General features: G+C 46.5%; 1 protein-coding gene across 1 annotated transcript in view; it reads left to right on the top strand.

The window, feature by feature from the left end:
* The window catches only part of LOC104827837 (mitogen-activated protein kinase kinase kinase 3-like), a 58,734-nt gene that overhangs the window by 15,738 nt on the left and 23,171 nt on the right, over positions 1-19,825 (top strand). The window contains exons 2-5 of the mRNA XM_010561105.1: positions 695-804; positions 10,524-10,567; positions 11,594-11,693; positions 18,352-18,465. Coding sequence (XP_010559407.1) covers positions 695-804; positions 10,524-10,567; positions 11,594-11,693; positions 18,352-18,465 — 368 coding nt within the window. The remainder of the gene's footprint in view (positions 1-694; positions 805-10,523; positions 10,568-11,593; positions 11,694-18,351; positions 18,466-19,825) is intronic.

Genomic DNA, 19,825 nt, shown 5'->3' on the forward strand with positions numbered 1-19,825 from the left:
GATGTAAAATTGTTGAAAAGGAGGAGATTGGTTTCAGATTGAATGGGTCCTTCAAAGTTTTCTAGTTACTGCAGAAATTGGAAATACCATGTGGACTCTCAGCGTGTCTCTCTCTTCTAGCCAGCATAGTTGAGTTTGTTACCTCTTCTAATGAGTTTTTTGCCCTCTCCTGTGGTTTCTTACTGGCTCTAGTTTTGAAAATCAGTTGTGGTTCTTGAGCATCTTTAAATGAAGAGGGTGGAAATGAGGAGATGAGCAACTGTGTTTGTACTCCATCACCTGCTGTGTGAGCTTTCTGGGTCCTGAAAGGTTTCTGTCCTGTAGAGTACCACCTTATACCTCGCAAACTGGATCCAGCCCCCTGGACAGTGGATCTGGCCTATGGGTCTCTCTCCAAAGGACCCTATGGGCAGCAGACATGGGCTATGAGCTGGAGAAGTGGTCGCCCACAGTCAGCTACTGGCTTTTCTGAGGATCTGTCTCACCTGTGATGAAGAAAGCTGTATTTCCAAGACACGATGGGCTGGCAGGGACTGTGGTGTAGTTTTTGAATGCCTCTCTTAATAGGAAGGCTAGACACTGTGTCTTTTGACCCATTTGGGTTGAAAGATTGTATTTGCAATGCTGTATTTTTACTCTGCAGTTCCAGGGGTGAGGTTGCCTTCCACACTTCAGTTCTCTCCTTCTTTTGCAGATGAAGAAGAAGCTCTGAACTCTATTATGAAGGATTTGGCAGCGTTGGGCAAATGCGGGGGGCTGCTGGACAACAACAGGAATAAAAACAGCGTCCACTCCAGCAAACAGGTAAGGCATTGCTTGAGTCCACCCTAAACTCCAGTAGACCAAAGAGCTGGGCATGGTGCTTACCATGCTGGGAGAACAGAGTTTAAATGTTAGAACTGAAGTTAGCAAGTGCTGCAGGAGCTCAGCATGTCAGAAATAACATAATTTTACTGAGGCATAAAATTTAGGACCCCTTTTTGAAGAGCTGTAAAGAAGCTACAGGCATTCCCCCTATCACAGAGGAACAATGGAGGAGCAGAGAACAGTGATACTCCAAATATAGCATATAGCAATAGAGCCTGAAACTGGTTTTAAATCTCAAATCCCACCCCAAGGCACTTCTTTCTCTTGCTTAGCACTGAAAGTAGTAGAACTTGTTACAGGCTATGCAGTTTTAAGATTTGGATTAGTCAAATGTTTCCTGTTGACAGCATTGATGAAATACAGTATTTATCATGTGCACATTTTACTTCAGATATTTGAAAGACAGACTGCTAAATTTGAGCTGTAGACACTCAGGTTCTTTTGGGACGAATAATGTCATTCTTATATAAAGTGTTTAAATATTAATTGCTGGTGTTTATGCTCCTAAACCCAAACATTTTGGCACTGTTGCACATTCAGAGTTGATTTGGTGAGCAAAAATGTTGTCCCTTGAGCAATGTCAGAAATTATTCGCTGACATAGATATAATAGCTAAAGTGGATTTAATAGCTTGTTTGTGTACGGAACAAATATTACGTGAACACGAAAGCTGTGAAGAAAGAATTCAGTTGTCAGAAAAGGAAGAAAAAAAGAAGGGGAAAATAATTAAGAGGACTGGGATGCTGCTGGAGAAGCAAGCGAGCAAATCCACTTGGAATTCTAGTGCTATGGATTAGAATAAGCTTGCAATCAACTTTGCAGTTGCTGAATGCCTAGCAAGGAAGAAAACAAATTGTCATTTACTGTCGTCATGCATATTTTAATGGCACTTGTGCTACTAACAAAGAACTCTGGACGCAGAGGGGAAAGATCCTTTCCCGAATCCCTCTAGACTTCCTAGACACATGCAGACGAAAACACGTGCGCACGTAGCATGTCTGTTTTAAAGTGTGTCCTGGCGGTAGCAGCTGTCCAAGTTGAATCACTGGATTTGTGTTCAGCTCATGCTGAAATAAGTCCAAGATGTTTACAAAACTGACCAGAGAAATTCAGAGCTGGCTCTCTGCAGCTGCAGGCAAAGCAGACAATCCAGCGCAGCTTTGGATGGCTCTGAGAGTAGCATTTTCTGCAAGTTGATGGGTGGGGACCATACCAAGCCGTCTTGGGTTGCTTTCAGGATAGCAAAGCTTTTTAGACTTCTCTTAAATAACATACTTGTTTTCTCACAATGGGGGAAAATCTCTGCTGTCATTTTTGAAAACTGTTGCTGTAAATGCAGCAGATGATACACAGTTAACCAGATAATTAGTCAAAAATAAGGAAAATAATAGTTTTCGTTGGCTGAATTGTTATCTACAAAACTTTTCATAAAGTTGACGTCTTGCAATCAAATTCGTATCCACCGCCCATCCACTCTGTATCTTCGTTTATAAGTCACCAATAGAGTTACGTTGTGCTCTGATATCAGCGTTAGAATTGTTGGCTGCCACTTGCGTTTAATTTTATTATATTAGGAATCAAACTTTCCTTCCCAATTACAGCATTGATGCTTGGAAAAACATTGCCTCCTTTATGAATTTTCTTTTTATCCATAAGCAGACCAGCCGTAGCTGCGTGCTCGTTGTTACTTAGAGCTTTCCGATGGAGGAGATGCAAATAGTCAGCATCCTGCTCTACTCGCGCATCCGGGGTTGAGGATTCAGACCAGCAGGCCCCAGGAGATGAAGGGCGTTGGAGTATGTTGAATTGTTGCTTCACTAAATTGGACTAGCTGGAACAAGTCTGGCTTGCGGGAGGATGGGAGTCTAGTCTGTGAGGTGGGGAGTGGCCAAAGTAGGTGGAATTAGTGGGGACTTGGTTCACGTTTGCAGCTCAGAAACTTTTAATTGACTTGTTTGGGTCACTTTTACTTTTTTCCTTGTTTTTTAACACAGAAATTGATTGGGGGAAAAAGATTGTTTTGGAAATGCTGTTGTCATGCCTGTGATTTGTTGTTCCTTTGGTACTTGGTGTTCCCTTTTTTTTTCTTTCTTTTTTATTTTTTTCTGTGATCACGTTGGCTGGTTGGAGTGAAGGATGCACTGCACAGTCTTCCATCTTGGAGAGGGGGAGTGAGGCATGGGGCATTTAGATGCTAAATTTTCCTCTTGGGAATCTTACTGTAGGTGTCTCTTATGAGGCCCTGCAGCAACATGCTCACATTGAAAAATTTGGGTCTGGACGTTCAGTTGTTGGATTAAAAAAAAAATAAAATCTCTTTCTCTGTGGAAAAATGCTTTTTTGAGGCATGGGAATCCTTCAGTCAGTGTTCCAAATTTCCACTGAAAAACACTTTAAATAAGAATGTGTTGACGAACTAGCCTGTCCCTTTGTGGCTTGCAGCAGTTTTTTGGTCCACAGAGAAACACGACCAAAGTGTTATCTCATCCCTGTCTCCTGGAGGGGTTCCTTTGTTCTCTCTTGACAGAAGTTGAAATTTGGAGCCTGCCAGATAGTATTCCTGGTAGGCCTGGGCCACACAAGAAAGTAGTCTGTGGTGGTACGTGCTACACAATATTTTTTCCCAAAAATATCGACAGTTTTGCTTCAGATCATCTTATGAAATTAACATTCTTTGGCAAATTGTGTAAAAATCTTTCTTTTTTTTAGTTTGCTTTCCTTACAAATGAGTTGAGGACTAAGGCTGAGTTTCTGGATGTCTAACGACTCATGGCAGAACAAGCTGGAAATGAGAACAGCAATATCTGGTGCACGGTGCAGATAAGTTTCCTCCCTTAGATTATCCAGGCAGCTGGCAGCAGATGTGATGGCTGAGCTTGAATCTCCTGAGTCCTGGTCAGGTGTGTCAGCCACTACGTGATGCTGCCTTTCTGCCTTGTGAGAAAACAGTGTAGAGGGATAGAGATGGACACCCTTTTCCTTCTGCATGTGAGTCACAATCTAAAAGGGAGCCGTTCTTTGGGAGCAGGGGGATCATCCTGACGTTATTCCTAGTGCATCCTCTGCACTATTATTCCTCCGTTATTCCTTTTATCACTCCATTATTCCTTGTGCATCCTCTGGCATGGCTGGAAGGAGTCCTTTCAGGCAGTCTCCTGGACTGAACAGACAAAGGAATTTGTTTATAGCAGTGGCTCTGAAGAGAGGAAGGAGGAGACAGCAGAATAAAGATCTGCACTGTGGCACTGTGATCACTAAGGAAAAAGATGAGTGGAATAAGAAGGGAAACCACAAAGAATTAGAAATCCTAAACGAAAGCATGGAGGAGAAAGGAGCAATTATATTAACATTTATTTTGCATCTGTCTATTTATGTGCAAATCCATTTATTTACATAAATAGCGCTTGGCAACTCGCAGCATGAAGTTGGTTGTCAGTGCTGCATTTTGGTCTAATGACAAGGCATTGGTGTGGGCCTCTATCACAGCTGATGACAGCTAGCAATTCCTCTGGCACATTAATTTTGATTGCAAGTTCCCCCATGGCAACGAAGTCCAATACTTGCAAGGAACGTTTTCCCATGCACAACAAATGTCAGACTGACCTAAAAGTTGTTCTTTTAGTAAATTACCTCCGGATTCTCTTTTCTTTGGCAAGGTCGATGCAGGACAAGGCTTGCTCATAACTAGAATAAAATACAGCTCATGTTCTAGGGCTCTCTGTTTGTAGGTCTTCAAGCAGCCTAAAAGGAGTTTGGCTTTATCACATCTGTTTTACCATTGGGGAATATGATGAGGGTCCATAAATATCACCTTGAAGATGGGAGTCTCTATGAGGAGATCTGCAGGGATTGCCCCATCTGGGGAGCAGAAGCAAGGGACCAAGAGGGGAGCAGCACCGGTTGGGAAAGGCTTGGCTGGAGATGGCAAAGGCAGTGGAGTTACAAGGATTTGGGGAAGAGGCTTTCCTTTGTCTGTGTGTGGAGCTGACTTGGGTGCTAAGAGAGTAATACCAAGGAGAAATCCAGCTGGAAAAAAAGCTATTCCCTGCCAGGTAGGTGGTTTTGGATAAACATTTTGAAGCCTGTGATTTCTGCTGCTGTATAAACCAAAAATATCTGTAACAGGGAGCAATGAACCCTCTAGACATCATCTTTCCACTTGCCTCTGAGCTGCTCACGTGCTGGGCTTGCTTTGTCGGAGGAAAAGAGCTGTAAGGATCCAGGGGGACCAGGATATCTTGTAGCTTCCACCCACCGAGAGGAGAAGGGGGCAATCCCAGACAAACCCCTTTCTGTCTGGTTGCTGAATAACCCAAAGTGCGTGGGGGTTCTGTGCAGATAATTCCTAATGATGCAGATTAGTCATCTCCTATTGCGGTTTAGGGACGTGGTCCAGCTGTCTGGCTTGTAACGAACGTCCTGTTGCTAAAAGCAGGGGCGAGCACAGGATTAATGCAAACAACGTGCACATCAGGGAGGTGCAGAAGTCCCCTCGGCCTGGCCCTGTGGTGCTGATTTCTCTTGGCCGAAGCCAGAAGTTGAGGAGAAATCCCACCACTTTGTGGCTTTGTACAGAGGAGTAACTAGAGCGCTAATGCTTGAACGCTGCACAGCTCAGCGGGGTTTTCTCATTGTTTCCTAATCCAACAAGTAGAAAATAAGAGAAGTGAATATAATCTCTCTGCTTACCCACCAGCATGCAGAAATGGGTCTCCTTCATTGCCCCTATTTTACCCAGGGGGGAAACTGAGGCAAAGTAAGCATCCAAGGTCTCATGGGTAGGTAAGAGCAAAGCTGGAATGAGCCCCTCTTGGTGCAGTGCTGAAGGGATGGGGGGGCCCCCTGTGATGATTTCTCCTGCCTTTCTTGACCTCAGAAGGGTTAATGCTGGAGTTGGAGGCTTTGTCCCAGGTGGTTTGTGAGGCAACCATGGATTTGGATGGACGGAGTGATCCAAAAGCCCTGTCCCTGTGGTGTCTTGGCATGGGCAAAGCTGTCCTCTGGTTAGGTTTGACAAAAGCAGCTTTAAAAGCTAGCCACAGAGGTGGAGTCCAACCAGAACGCTGTTTCTGACAGCGGCTGAATTTGGGAGGAGGAGAGGACGTGATGGGGGTCGTCCTTGAACTGGGATTTTACAGGGTGGCAGCTTTAGGTGCTTCAGCTCTCTGTGCCACGCTAGCGCACGGGCAGACGTGGAGGTGCAGGGATGTCCCCTCTGCTGGGTCCCTGCCTGCAGTTGGTGGCATTGAGGCGATGCAGCGAGGGCATCGGACACCCTTCTCCGCAGGCATGGCATTGCTCGGCGTGGACCCGTACCCTGATCTGATGACCCTCTGGGTGTTCAGCACCTTCTGTTCCTCCGAAGCTGCTTCCATTTTAGGCCTAACCGCATGTTTTCTTGCTCTCCGTGTGTGCTTTTATTACAAACAGCAGTCAGCTCTTCAGGGATCTCTGTATAAGATCATGATTCACCTCGTTTGGAAACACTTTTTCCATTTTTTTTCCAACATTTTGCTTAATCTAAACCATGGCGCAGGGCTGCTTGCTCCAGCTCTGGGGGCCAAGCTTGGCCGAGCCTGCCGGGGTGCGTGGTCCCCAGCCGAGCAGGCAGAAGCGGTTGCCCCCTTCCCCCTCTCCCCAGTTCCCATCAGCACTTCCTCTGAAGCTCGGCAGTTGTGGTCTTTTTCGTGAAATTAGAAGTTTTGAGGAAGGAGCTAAAAATACCTCAAGGAAAGCCTGGAAAGATGGTGATGGGTTTGTGACCACGACGGTGGCTTTGCTTTTTCCTTTCCGAGGCGGATGGCAAGAAAGAGTAAAATACTACTTGTTAGTGGGGCTGGAGGAAATGCCGGTACAAGTATCTCGGAGAAGAAATTATTCCAGAAACGAAGGGAATTACTGTGGTATTTCCTGTCAGGGTTGTCGCTTATTTTGTTTGTGTCGCAGCAGGGCCTACAGGCGCCAGCCGAGACGTGGGCTGCTCTGTGCCCCATGTCGTACGGAAATGCACATGAAGAGGGAAAGTTGCTCAGTTCATACAATCCGGGAGATCAAACGTCTAAATTTCATGCTTGGCTCTGCCACTCTGCTTCATAGAATGAATCACAGAATGGTTTGGGTTGGAAGGACCTTTAAAGATCATCTAGTTCCAGCCCCCCTGCCATGGGCAGGGAAATCTTTCACTAGACCAGGTTGCTCAACACCCCATCCAACCTGACCTTGAACATGTCCAGAGATGGGCCATCCACAGCTTCTCTGGGCAACCTGTTCCAGTGTCTTACCAACCTCATAATTATTTTTTTTTTTTCCTTATACTCAATGTAAATCTAGCCTCTTGCAGTTTAAAACTGTTGCCCCCAGGCTGGGCTTTTCCTTCACACCCTTAGGAAAAGCACCTCGCACCTCAGTTTCCTCTGCTTGCTCCCGTTACCTGCCTCAGCTTTCATAACATTCCATGAAACTGTCAATGAAATCCTCTGGTAGAGCCCAGTGTTGAAGCCTGGTGCCTTGTGGCATGGCCTTACCCGTCTCCACCATATTTAACACATGCCCTTCTTGCATGTCTCTGCTTGTTCTCCTACAGCAACTAATGACCTCTTGATTGCAGGGAGAACAAGGCTGCCATTAACCTCAGTTAACATCTGATGGCAGGGAGGGTAAATAGCATGACTTGGATTGTGCAAGGAGTCGCCGCTGTTGTCTTCATTCCTCACAAAATTGCAGAAGTGAGTAGGACCTGGCAGCTTCCACAACCTGCCCTCAAGCACTTGTACATTGTGTTGAGGTCCTTACAGAGAAGATGCTGATCCTGCCTTCCCCTCAATCGTGCATTTGAGACACTGGGTGCAGACTTGCGTGAGGTTTTGCTCCAGCACTTGGCAGTGCCCCAGACTCCCTGTGTAATCTCAAACCGGTTGCTCCAAACCAGATTTCCATGGGTGTAAAAAATCATAGCATGCTCCAGCATTTAGGAAGTGCTTTGCATCCCCCTGGGGCTTCCTAGTGCTTTGGGCACTGCCCACTTCTTTTTCTTTTTTTTTTTTTTTTTTTTAAAGGAAAAAAAGTACTTATTGCTGATAGCAGTGATGAATTCAGCTTTACTGTGGGTCAAAACATGAGCAAGCCAAGGGAAGACTGAAAAATAAAACTGTAAGCAACTTCTCAGACTATAGATAAATATATATTCATCCCTCTTCCAAATGCTTGTAAGCTTAAGGTCTTGCTTTCTTTGAGGAAGGTGAGAGGTTAATGTGTTTTATATCAGAAAAAAAAAAAAAATCTAATTAACAAATGAAGTCGGTTTTCATTTCCCTATTGCAGCCGGTGTGTTTATTGCTCTACTCAGAAGCAGAACGGAGCAGTGTGGGGCAGCTGGCTTACTTCTGTTGGCTTCCGGCCACAGCACATCAACCCTGTTGTTGATGTAGAAGAAAAGGATGCAGGAGGGTCGTGGCTCATTTTTTTTCCTTTTCTTCTCTCTCTCTGGAGCTTTATGTGAGTGTTTTGACATTTTTCCAGCCACAAGCTGTTTTTCAAAACTTATTTGTCTGCGAAATTTGTGTTGCTCAGCATAAACAGGCATTGTGTGCTATGTCGCAGCTCGGTGCAGCATTTGGGTCTGCACTGAAAGTGAAACCTGTGTTTTGAAAGGTTTCCTGCAGTGAGGCTGGAGCTGCGTGAGCTTTTCCCCTTACACGTCCTGCTCCTTTGTAAGGAGAAACCTCGAAAGTTCTTTTCCCTGATTTTTTCCCTTACTTTAGAGAAGGGCTTTGTGGAGCTACATGCAGTGAACCCACATCAGCTGATTTACTGCCAGCATCCAGGAGGGATGAATCAGCCAGGCCCTGTTCAGAGAGGCACGTGCAAATAAAAATTGGCATAAGAGAGCCCATATGTTTTTTTCCTTTTCCAACAGAGATAATCCAAGGTGGCAATCCCACCTGTATTTGCCTGTCTCTCTAGAATGATTTCGACCTTCAACACTAGGTTGGTTATGGGCATCCCTTCTCCATTTGAATTTTGGACTGGTTTAGAGTTAGTTTGGTTTTTTTACGAGTTGGGCCTGTTCTAGAAGTGAACCTGGAGTTTGTCCAAAAGTTGTGGGTCTGGAGAACTGGCTGTAGACACTGAGGTGATGTAAGTGCCTGTTTAGCACAGGCCTGTAACACTGCTGGAGTGCCCCATTTGGTGACTGTCCTGGCACTGGTTCTTCCCAGCCTTTCTGGGAACACAGAAAATGCCACAAGTAGAACTAAAAAGGATGTGTTTTGGGTGATCCAACAGGCTTACCCTGAATCTGCTGGGGTTTTTTTTTCCAAGCTTTTCAACCGCGTTGCCTCCAGCCTTGACTTCCTGAAGTTCGGTGGGTGTTTGCAGAACTCAAGGAGTTGTCAGTTTAAAAATAAACCTAAGGACACCCGTCCAGCTCATTTTCCTCATTAGAGACAAAGCTGTTTCACTGTGGCTCTGCTTTCCCTCTGAGAGGATGGAAAGTGTGCCTTCACGCGTTGGCAATCCAGGGTGAGAGATAAGGCCCTTGCTCAGGAAGGGCTGTCACCCACCCGTTCGGGGATTATCCCTGTGAGATGCAGGCAGCACAGGACCGAGTCCTCCCTTGTATTACACCTCGGAGGGAGGTGGCAAGCACTTTTTTCTCCATGGGAAGAAAACTGCTGTTTGAGGAGGCTTGTGTGCACTAGTGGGGGCAGAGCCCTGGTTAACTGGGGTGACTAAACCTGGTCTGAGAAGTAAAGAGGGTTTTGATCTGCCTTGGAGACCATTGGAAAGTCCTGGCATGAGCCAAGGGGTGCTAGAGGGGTGCTTGGCTCAGGCTCGGTCTGAGAAGCTGAATGAATGAAAAGGCTCCTTGTGGTCTTGATTGCTGCGAAATATGCACAAATAGAGGATGGGAGAAGTGGCTTTTACTAGTCCCGGCACAGTTGTATGCCCAGTCTGCCTGTGACTCTATTGGCTCTTCTTTGGGGAAATTTAATGATTTCTCTTGAGGTGAGCAACAAGTCAGTTCAGGGTGGGCATTTACTGTGTATAGTGTAGTGATGCCTGATACACTTTGCGTTTTGTAGCTCCTAACAAAATAACAGCCAGCCCCGCCACCACGCTAGCACTGTTGGCTTTTAAAATCCAAGACTGTCTCTCCACTTCCATTATAGGATGCTTGCTTTTACTTCTTATTTCTTTGCCCCAAATATTCCTGTGTTCTCTATTAAACATCCTCTGAGCTTTGCTTTTGGGTTTCCAACAGAAAAGTACTAGGGTAAAACCATGGGGAGCATTGAAGATGGACAGACATCAGACACTTAACATGTTTGCCTCTTTGATAATAGTGCCTTGTTCCCAACTGAGTTCAGAGCATTTGCAATTTTCCACTTTTATTAATGCATTTTATTAAAACTAACAGTTATACAGATGAATCAGTGTCCTCTGGTCAAAAAATAAGGTCTTCTGTAAACAAGCACATTTATCAGCAATGTGGAGTTTCCTCAAAGTCCACGAGTCCAGCAGGTAGCTTGGCCCTAAATAGACCAGATGCCCACTGGAGTTAGGGGAGTCTCCCTGAGAACTCCCATCAGCTTTGGATCTGTGAGTCTATCTGGGATGCAGTTTAGGACTTAACCATTTTCTGCTTTTTCTTTCAGCAGCGAAATGTCAGGATCAAGTTTGAATATGAAGGAGAAAAAAGGTATGTACCCAACCCACTCCCCCACATGTACAGGGGCAAATTACCTTTTTTTACCCAACGTTGTTCTACTGACTTCAACCAGCTGCAGATGAGCTCACAGCAGGTTTTGTTCCCCTAAAATGAACTACAGTTTTGTATGCAAGAGCCTTGCCTCGTCATCCCATTTGCCACAAGTACCTCCTAGGATCTGCACACAGGCAAAGTGGTTCGAAGCTGGAAGTCATTAAGTGCCTCTTACCAGGGATATAGGGTGCATGCTTGGATCCTTTTCTCTTTTTAATTCTTGAGCCCTGCTGAACCACAGCTGAGCTGCAACTCTACAGAAATGCATCCTTTGATTAGCAGCCTATGACACTTACTTAAGATAACCAGATTTTGGGCATGGGTCCCATAAAAATAGAGCTGGGAGTTAAAGCTTGCCCGCCCTTCCCTGCTTGACATTTTCATGGAAGGTGTCACTGAGCTTGGTGCTCAGTGACTGTGTCAGGGCAGGACACAGGGCTGGAAACTCACAGGCTGATGGTCCAAGTTGCATGTTAAAGCCAAAGAAAATTTAAGTCATGTTATCGTAGGGCTGGACTGTACCTGCTGATGTGTAGCTGCTGCATGTGATGGTGCAAGAGAGTCACAGTATGCCAAAGTGCATCGTTCTCTCTTACATCCCTCTGCTCTACTCAGAGCCACTTGCTGAAAGTGGAGATGATGAATCACTGACCAGTGCCTCATCCTGCGTCTTCTCCAGTGAAGGGCTGCTGGACTTTCTTCTTTTCTACCCGTACTTCACAGCAGGGGGAGAAGCAGAGGGGCTGCACTAGGATTTTTGGTAGATGTTCTTGCAGGGTAGGTCAAGTCCCCTCTTGGGCATAGCAGACGAGCAACATTTCTATGAGTGTAAAAGCAAGGAACAAGCTTTATGCTTCGTGATGGAGGAGTATGGGTCCTTTCTTCTGAATTGTCAGTCTAATCGCAAGTTCCAGTATGCTTCTACTAAATTGAGGCTATTGTTGTATTTGTTTGTGTATACAGGATTATCCAGTTTCCAAGACCAGTCAAATTCAAAGAAGTGGTGCAGAAGGTCACGGATGCTTTTGGACAGACGATGGACTTAGTCTGTGTGAACAATGAGGTACTCTTCTCCTTACTGCTAAGGGGGAGTTTTAGGGTGCCTGGTGCCCACTTCAGGATTGAGCAGTGGTTTGTTCTTAAGGCCCTAATTTAGTGTTGTACATGGATGTAAAGAAAAAAATCTTAATTTGTGGCTCCCAGCTAGTGAACGTGCAAGAGCTGTGGTCCGGACACAGCTCAGTTGGATTCTCAGACTCTAAGCCAGGCTTTTCCCTTCTCAAAACTATTTCAGTTAAGGCCTATTAAATGGTGACACAGGAACGTTGTCTTTCCCCCAGAAGAACAAATCCCCCTAACTCAAACGGGGGAGGAATTAAGTAACTGAGATGATGGAGACATTGTCAGTTCAGCCGCGCAGTCAGCAGCAGTAGATGTTTTCCCATTAACACCCTTGAGGCAATAGGGCCAACTTTCAGAGTGTGTCTGGCTGGCGAGAGCACACACAAGGCAGAGAGGAGAACAGCCGAGACCAAATGGCTTTCCTGAGAGCCACATGAAGTGTCTGTAGGCTACTGCGTGTTTGGTTTGGATATGAAGCCTTCCCATCCTGGGGGCAGTTGCAGGAGCATGAAGTCCAGAGTATGAGGGACAGTGCTGCTAACACAGTGTACTTTTATCTAGCACTGATTTTGTTTCACCCCAAAACCCCAGAACCATGTGCATGTTCTTGTGGTTGGTCTGTAGTGAAATGTGCATCACTGAAGGTTCCTCTAGCAAGTTCTGTGGCCACATACAGTCAGCCAAGAAACCCTCCCTCTGTGATCCTTGCATTTCAAGGCTTGAAGACCTTTCTTCTCCAACCTTCTTCATAACATAGGCCACTGTTTTTCCAGCTTTTTCTTTGAGCCCAGCACTGTGTCTGAAAGGAGGGTACTGATGAGGGCCTTTACCTATGTCCTGGTTTCTGCTGGGATAGAATTAATTCTCTCCCCCATGCCACTGAGTGGGGGGGCAGTGAGCGAGCAGCTTTGTAGTGCTTAGTTGCCGGCTGGGGTTAAACCACGACAACCTAGAAGGGGGCAATCCTTGGCATCTGTTTTGGTATGCTGAGTGTTTTCTTGTGAGGCATCTTGCCATGAGCTGGGCAGGCACCTGGAGCCACTGGACTCTCAAGGTGGGTTTGGCTTTGGGAAGGAGGAGAGGGTCAGATGACAAATAGGTGGACTTTTAAAGACCAATTCTTTTGGATCTGTCCTGACAGCTTGCTTGTTGAAGTATTAATTGCAAGTGACTAAGAGCCTTTCATTAAGGTATGAATGGAGAGAGAGGTGGTGATGAGAGCTGTCTCTTTTTTTTTTTTCTTTTTTTTCTGCTTCTTTTTTCTTTTTTTCTCCCTTCTGTTTCAATGGAGATTTGATCCACAAAAAAGTTGCTATTCTTTTATAATAGGGACCTCGTGATACCAAAGTGTCCACTGGGTTTTGGCTTTGAATGCAGTCCGGTTTCTAATCTTGGGCATTCTCTGACAACCCTCCTGGGAGAAGCCTGCCATTGAATTCTCCAGGAATGACTCATTTCATTCCAGGTTTCTTTCCACTGGAAGAGGAATTTTTTCCAACAGCAGCAAACAGAAGCTTAAATAATGCATTTTATCCCATGTTAGAGACTGTCTTCCTGGGCATGTGCACAGAACATAGCAGGACCATGAGCAGGCATTTGGGAACTCCTAACTTCTTATGGTTGAGGACGACTTTCAGTGTTTTGTTTTTCTATACATAAAAATTCCTCCTTGCGAGGACCTGTATCTTTGTGCAGAGGTCTGAGCAGTAGTAATTCAGGATTGTTATTGTGGAAACACTATAAACAGACAAAAGTGACCTTTGGGGAGATAGCCTGCACATCCACCTGGTGACACACCGGCATCTGGCTCCTAGCGCGTTCTGGGTCAGCTTTTTGTTTCATGACTGCACATCTCAGAGGTAGCCTGACCCTGGACTCGTTACAATTAAATGTTTCACCCTTTCTTCATGCTCAAAGGGAACTGTGCAGTAATTCTTTGTTGCGATCAGATGTTTCTCCTGCAGTAGCACCTTGTAGACCAAAATTACACTGAGCTCAACAGGCCCCTACAAAAGCTCACTAAAAGGCAGTCCCTGTCCCGGTGAAGCAGGAGTCCTGAAGCCAGGATCAGCAAGATGAGCATGCCAGCTGGGTGGAGCAGGGGCACGCATGAATCACATCCTGGTGGGACCGTGGAATCAGCGGGCTTGGGCTGGTACAGATAAGAGCGGGGCCTGGCCGTGGGTGTACCGCATGGGGCATGTCTGCATGTGCTAGGCTGGGCTCACCTTTCTGGTGAGCAGGACAGCAAAATCTGGCCTGGCCACAGACAGCGTGGCGTGCTGTTTTTCAGACAGTCGGCTGTGTTATGGGTTGAAAGACTGGCTTATGTGGCAAATACTCTGTCTGAATTTGATCTGTATGCACTGCTAAACAGCTGCTCCAGGTCTGACTCAGTGTTACCTTGTTGTTCCATCTGCGTGACCAACTTGTGATATGACCTTGGGCAGAACACTGAACCTCGGTGTGCCACCAGTTCCCTTCTGACCTCCCCTTGCTTGTCTCTTCTGAGGCTGTCTCTCAGCATCATTTCAGAAGGTTAGGGAGAGTTAAAGCCTAGGGAAGTGGTAGAAGCACCATTACAGGGGGAGGAGATAAAAGCATATTTAACAAACATTTGTCGAGAATTGTTGATGCCAGTTGGTCCTGCATTGGGCAGGAAGATGAACTAATTGACCTCTCGGATTTTTCCCCAACCCCGTTTCCTACTATTCTTTGGCTTTCTGCAGTGTCTTACAGAGTGAGGTCTAGCAATATTGTTGTAGTCGGTGAATACGCACCCTTTGCACTCACTTTCTTAGACTGCACTGGATTGACTACCAAGTCCCATACTAAAACATTAGGCTCCAGGGGAGTATACTATTTAAAAGCAAGAAGAAAGTCTAATAAGTTCTATCTAGTGAAACTTCTGTGTAGGTAAACTTTGCTGTTCGTCACAGCTGCTCAGTCTGTAGACAGAATAAACCTGTTTATTGGAAATGCACCCTGGCAATTACTTCCATGGTTCTGCATGAGTCTATATTTAGTTTCGTGCCTAGTAGATATCTGTTCGTGATATCCATATGTGCCACAGTCTGGAAGCCAAATGGAGCAAAACCTACTTGCCAGATGTGGGTAATAGGTAAAGCCAAGCTAAATACTGGCTCCAGTCCCTTTTACAGGAGGGCAATTTCTGCCTGATGTTTTTGGCTCCTCTGAAGCAGGCATGCAAACATATTAATGTTGTGATACTGGAGTGAGATGGAGTGACCTGCAGAACATTCTGTTCAAAGCAGCAGCTGAGGGATTGCTCTGAATGCTTGTGAGGAGCTCAGTAAAGGGATGGGTGAGCAGTGGGACTATACTTACAGTTCAAAGTCAAATTCTGCTTGGTGGTGAAACGTGAGGGAGCAGCTCTCCACCATTCTCATTTCTGTTTGGGTGAGTGTAGGAGAGAAGGCTTGTCTGCTTGATGCACCTGTGGAGTCCTTGTGAACTTCAAGAGGGTTAAACAGTACACCAAGAGAATATCCTCTTCAGCTCTACTGCTTAAGGAAACAGACTGTCTGAGAACAGCTGCACAGCATTTGGGAGACATATTCAATACCATCTTTGATATCTGCTGTGAACATGGGTGATTCATTCAGATCCCAAAGTTTAACCATGAACTGTGGTCTAACCATTTACTCCTTGAACCTACTGAGAGCCCTGAATAGTTGATATCTACCTTGTGAGTACTTTCCTTTCATTCATGTCCAAGCCCTGTCCCAGACTGGGAATCTGTTTCCAGCCTTGGTTGTGAGGCCCAGCCCAGACAAGACTGGTGTTGGTGTTCTCTGTACCCCCCCCCAGCTGGTTAGGTCCCTTGCTTGGGAGGTAAGGGACATCTTCCTGAACTTTTCCCCATCTGGTTTGGTTGAGAACTCTTAAGTCCCTGCAGCCTGTAGGATATCCTGGGGTAAGGCTTTCTCAAGAGTTCCTCTTGGAATCTTTTTCCTACACACAAATAACTAAATAGTTTTCAGACAAAGGGTGCACAGCCTGATCATCCCTCTTCCTGGGTGAACGTGCTAAATGCTTTGCTCTATAGTTTCTTTTTCTGTCTTGTTGAAATTTCTCAACCATGTTTGCATACCTTACACCAGCAGAGCACTCCTAGCTCAACCTGGAGTTCATTGCTTAAATATCATTTGAGAACTGGCCTTGTCTTTCCTCAGCAATCACCACTGCTTCCAGCAATTACACCTGGCAGCTTCCTTTTCTCAGCTGTTAATCCCATTTCTGGGTATCTAACTCTCTCATGCAAGCTGTAGAGGTCCTGGGTATCTAGTTTGGGACTGTGAACTCTACAGAATAGCAGGTTGCATTAAACTTAGCTATTGCAGTGCCCCTTTGCAGACCTGGATTTTAGTATCTCGAAGCCGGGTGCCTAAGGTAGCTATAAGCTCAGGATCACCTGCTATCCACAGCTGCGGGAGCTTGGCTTTTTTGGTGGGATGTTTTGGGCCCCCTACTGCAAGAAGGACATTGAAGTGCTGGAGCGTGTCCAAAGAAGAGCAACAAAGCTGGTGAAGATTCTAGAGAACATGTCGTATGAGGAGTGGGTGAGGGAACTGGGGTTGTTTAGCCTGGGGAAAAGGAGGCTGAGGGGAGACCTGATCGATCTACAACTACCTGAAAGGAGGTTGTAGTGAGGTGGGGGTCGGTCTCTTCTCCCAAGTAACAAGTGATGGAACTAGAGGAAATGGCCTCAAGTTGCGCCAGGGGAGGTTTAGATTGGATATTAGGAAAAACTTCTTCACCAGAAGAGTTGTCAAGCACTGGAACAGGCTGCCCAGGGAAGTGGTTGTGTCACCATCCCTGGAGATGTTAAAAAAATGTGTAGATGTGGCACTTAGGGACGTGGTTTAGCGGTGGACTTGGCAGTGCTAGGTTAACGGCTGGGCTCGATGATCTTAGTCTTTTCCAACCTAAAAGATTCTATGATTCTATGACAATGACGTTAAGCCTGATATTTATCATATGAAATAGATAGCCCGCATATGGCTCGGTTCCCTGTCTGCAAAATGGGGAAGAAAGATAACCTTCCTATCACACAGGAGAAGAGAAATTCAATCCAAACCTTGAGGTGCTCACACTGTAGAAACAGCTGCCATGCGGACATCTAAGATGGAGCTTGGCGGGCTCAGGCTGTGATCCTTGGGTGGAGGAGGTGACTGTAGCAGTTTCCTGAGGTGAAACCTCATCTCTGTTGGCAAGGGCCCACAGTTTTCCATTGACCTGGTCATCCCCAAAGTCCTAGCCTCAGTGCATACAGTCTGAGGTGTATTTGCCTGTGGGCCAACAGCCAAATCCTTGGCAACACCCTGGGATCAAAAAGGTAGACACAGGCGGCTTTTGAGTGTAGTCTTCTGTGGCGGTTGATCTGAGGTGCGTTTGCTGTGGCTGGTGGCATGAACCCTGATCGCTCAGAGGGCTGAGCTGCCTTTCAGGAGTTCTGGGCAGCTGTAGCTCCCAGTAAGACCAGTGAGAGCCTTCTGGGAGCTGTGGCTGCTCGGTCCCTTTGGTAGGTGGAACTGCTGTGTACTTTGGCACAGGCATGAGTATAACGTGCTGTGTTGGCTGGAGTCAGTGCCAATGCCCGAGGCAACCTACAGAGGCTAAGGCCTGGTTTTTATGAGATTAGGCAGAATGGCCCTGAATGAGGGGCAAAAACTTGTGTTTTTAATCTTAGCCTAGGGCAGCAGAAGGCCACAGAGCCACTCTGAAGTGCAGCTCTGTTGGGCGTTGGAAGCTTTGCAGGCTGTCCGCAGGACGTGGTACACCACACAGCAATGTCAGGAGGGTCAAATTCCAGCTGGAGATACGAGGGCAACAGTCTGCCACTTACCAGGAAAACATTAGGACCTTTAGCTGCCTGATAGACACAGCACTGTGTAGCGCTCTGTTCTATTTAGCTTATAAAGAGCAGAGGATGAATTTTCCCTGCTGGGGGTCAAAGAAGTGGTTCTTGGAGGGAGAGCAATGTACACCTTTCCCATCAAAAGGGAAGAGACTCTTATTTGTGAGACGTTCCCCGATTTCACCTGATGCCCAAACACTAGGGAGACTGTGTCAGTGTGCAGGAACACAGGTTGCAGCAGTAGGGAAGGCCACTGAGGATCTACCAGAGTAAATCCTTGGGTGCAGCTCACTGCTTGCTTGTAGCACCGTTGCATGACCATCTTCCCAGGAAGAATGTGTGGGGCTGTTTTGGGGCTGCATTGCCTGCAAATTCCAAGATCAGAGCAGCCCCAGAATAGCAGGCAGCAAGCCTAAGGTTTTGTCTCAGCCTTCTCCTCTTCCCACTAGCTGAATTGGTGATGTGACCTTTAAGCTCTCTCCTTGCAGATGTTTTTTTGTTGTGATTTTTTGTGTCTGTTCCTTGGTAGATGAGAACTTGGAAGAAAATGTTAGAGTTCGGCAAGCTGGAGGGCATGGGGGCTCTGTTTTCCATCCGCCTTCTTGGGTTCCTCCCTCATCCCCCGATTCCCAAGCAGCTCACTGCAAGGATCTGGCTTCCTCTGTTTACCCAAAAGTGTGACACTGCCGTGCTCCGGTGTTTGTTCAATCCCTTCCAGCTCCTGATCGCGCTGAAATCCCAGGAAGATTTGGACAAAGCGATGGAACAGTTGGAGCTGAGCCCTTCCCTGAAGAGCCTGCGGATCCTTGTGAGCGCTCCAAAGAAAGCGAATGTGAGTCCTTCACCTTCTCTGCTCTTTTGTGTCTGGAGCGAGATGCCTTGTTATTGTGTTGGGGAGTGGAAACGAGTCTCTTGACGGTGCAGAGCAGAGGGCAAGCTGGTCATGAGGGAGGTCAGCCCTGCTCTGGCTCAGCTGCTCAGAAATCTTCCTGTGGTGGCAGCACAGAGACTGAGCTCAGTTCCCTCTAGCTGCTCCTGCATCCTGTGAAGGGTTAAATACCATCCTGATTCTCAAACAAGGTTAAACCCCAAGAGAACCCCTTGTGCTTTCTGCCTAGGGATGGTGTCACCATTCCTCTGTAGCCTCTCCTCCATATACAAGGTGATGCCCTGGCCCTTGCCATGCTGGGTGGCAGCATGGGGACTGTTCCCTCCATGTGGTGCTGCAGTACGAAAGGCCAGGAAGAGCAAACTGGAGAATCCTTCAGTCTCATGCAGGACTGTCTTTTTTTCCATATTTATGTATTTGTTTTTCCCGAGCTCAGTGGTTTTGCAGTTAAGCCTGTTAGCTTGACCTTGCCTGCACAGAGTGTCTTGCCAAAGCACATGTCTTGCTGCCCCAAGCATAGGCTGTAAAGCAAGGGATTTGCAGATGTTGCAACTCTGTTTCTTCCTTATTTCCTAGAAGTACCAGGGAGACTGGGAGTCTTGAAACTCACAGTGCTTGTCCTCGTGCTGCTGTTGGTGCTCGCAGCTCCTGGAACTTTGCTCCTTTTGAGAGGCTCTCAGAAAGTGCAGGGATCAGACTCCCAGGGGGAACTGAGCCATCAGTTGGGGTTTCCTCAGTCCTGGGCAGAAATGGGGCAATCTGCCCTAGCAGCTGTGGGAACATAGCAGTATTGCAAGTCAGCTACTAAGAGCAGGGAAGCCAAGTAGATTCATGCATACCTTTGAGAGTAGGTCCATCTCTTCCTGAAGCATGTAACCATGCTCCTGCACATCAGAACATACGGTTCCAAGGTCATACATAAAATTGTCACAAAATCACAGCGCGCTGTAGCGTGTTGTTTTGGTAAGACTCAGTCACTACCATTTAAGTTACCAGCTGGATATGCATTTCTTTGCTTTCCCCCTTATATGTCTTCCTGAGCAGAGCCTGGTCCTCCACTCTCTGTTCATCTGCTCTGTCACAAAGGAACCTCTGCAGTGCCTGGGCTGCCACTGAAGTCTAGGGAGCATGGAAGAGAGGCTCTGATTTTGGGATTGCAAACTTAGGTTCAGGCCAGGCATCAGTATCTGTATCTGTCTGGAAATAATGCAGTGCAGAAACAGTCTTTTATGTCAAATATCTGTATTTACCACTATCAACTGGACCTTATTAGAGTATTTCAGTAACAGATGTGAATTGTTTG

This window comes from Haliaeetus leucocephalus, unplaced genomic scaffold (genome assembly GCF_000737465.1).
Source record: "Haliaeetus leucocephalus isolate CR32 unplaced genomic scaffold, Haliaeetus_leucocephalus-4.0 Scaffold0, whole genome shotgun sequence".
NCBI lineage: Eukaryota > Metazoa > Chordata > Aves > Accipitriformes > Accipitridae > Haliaeetus > Haliaeetus leucocephalus.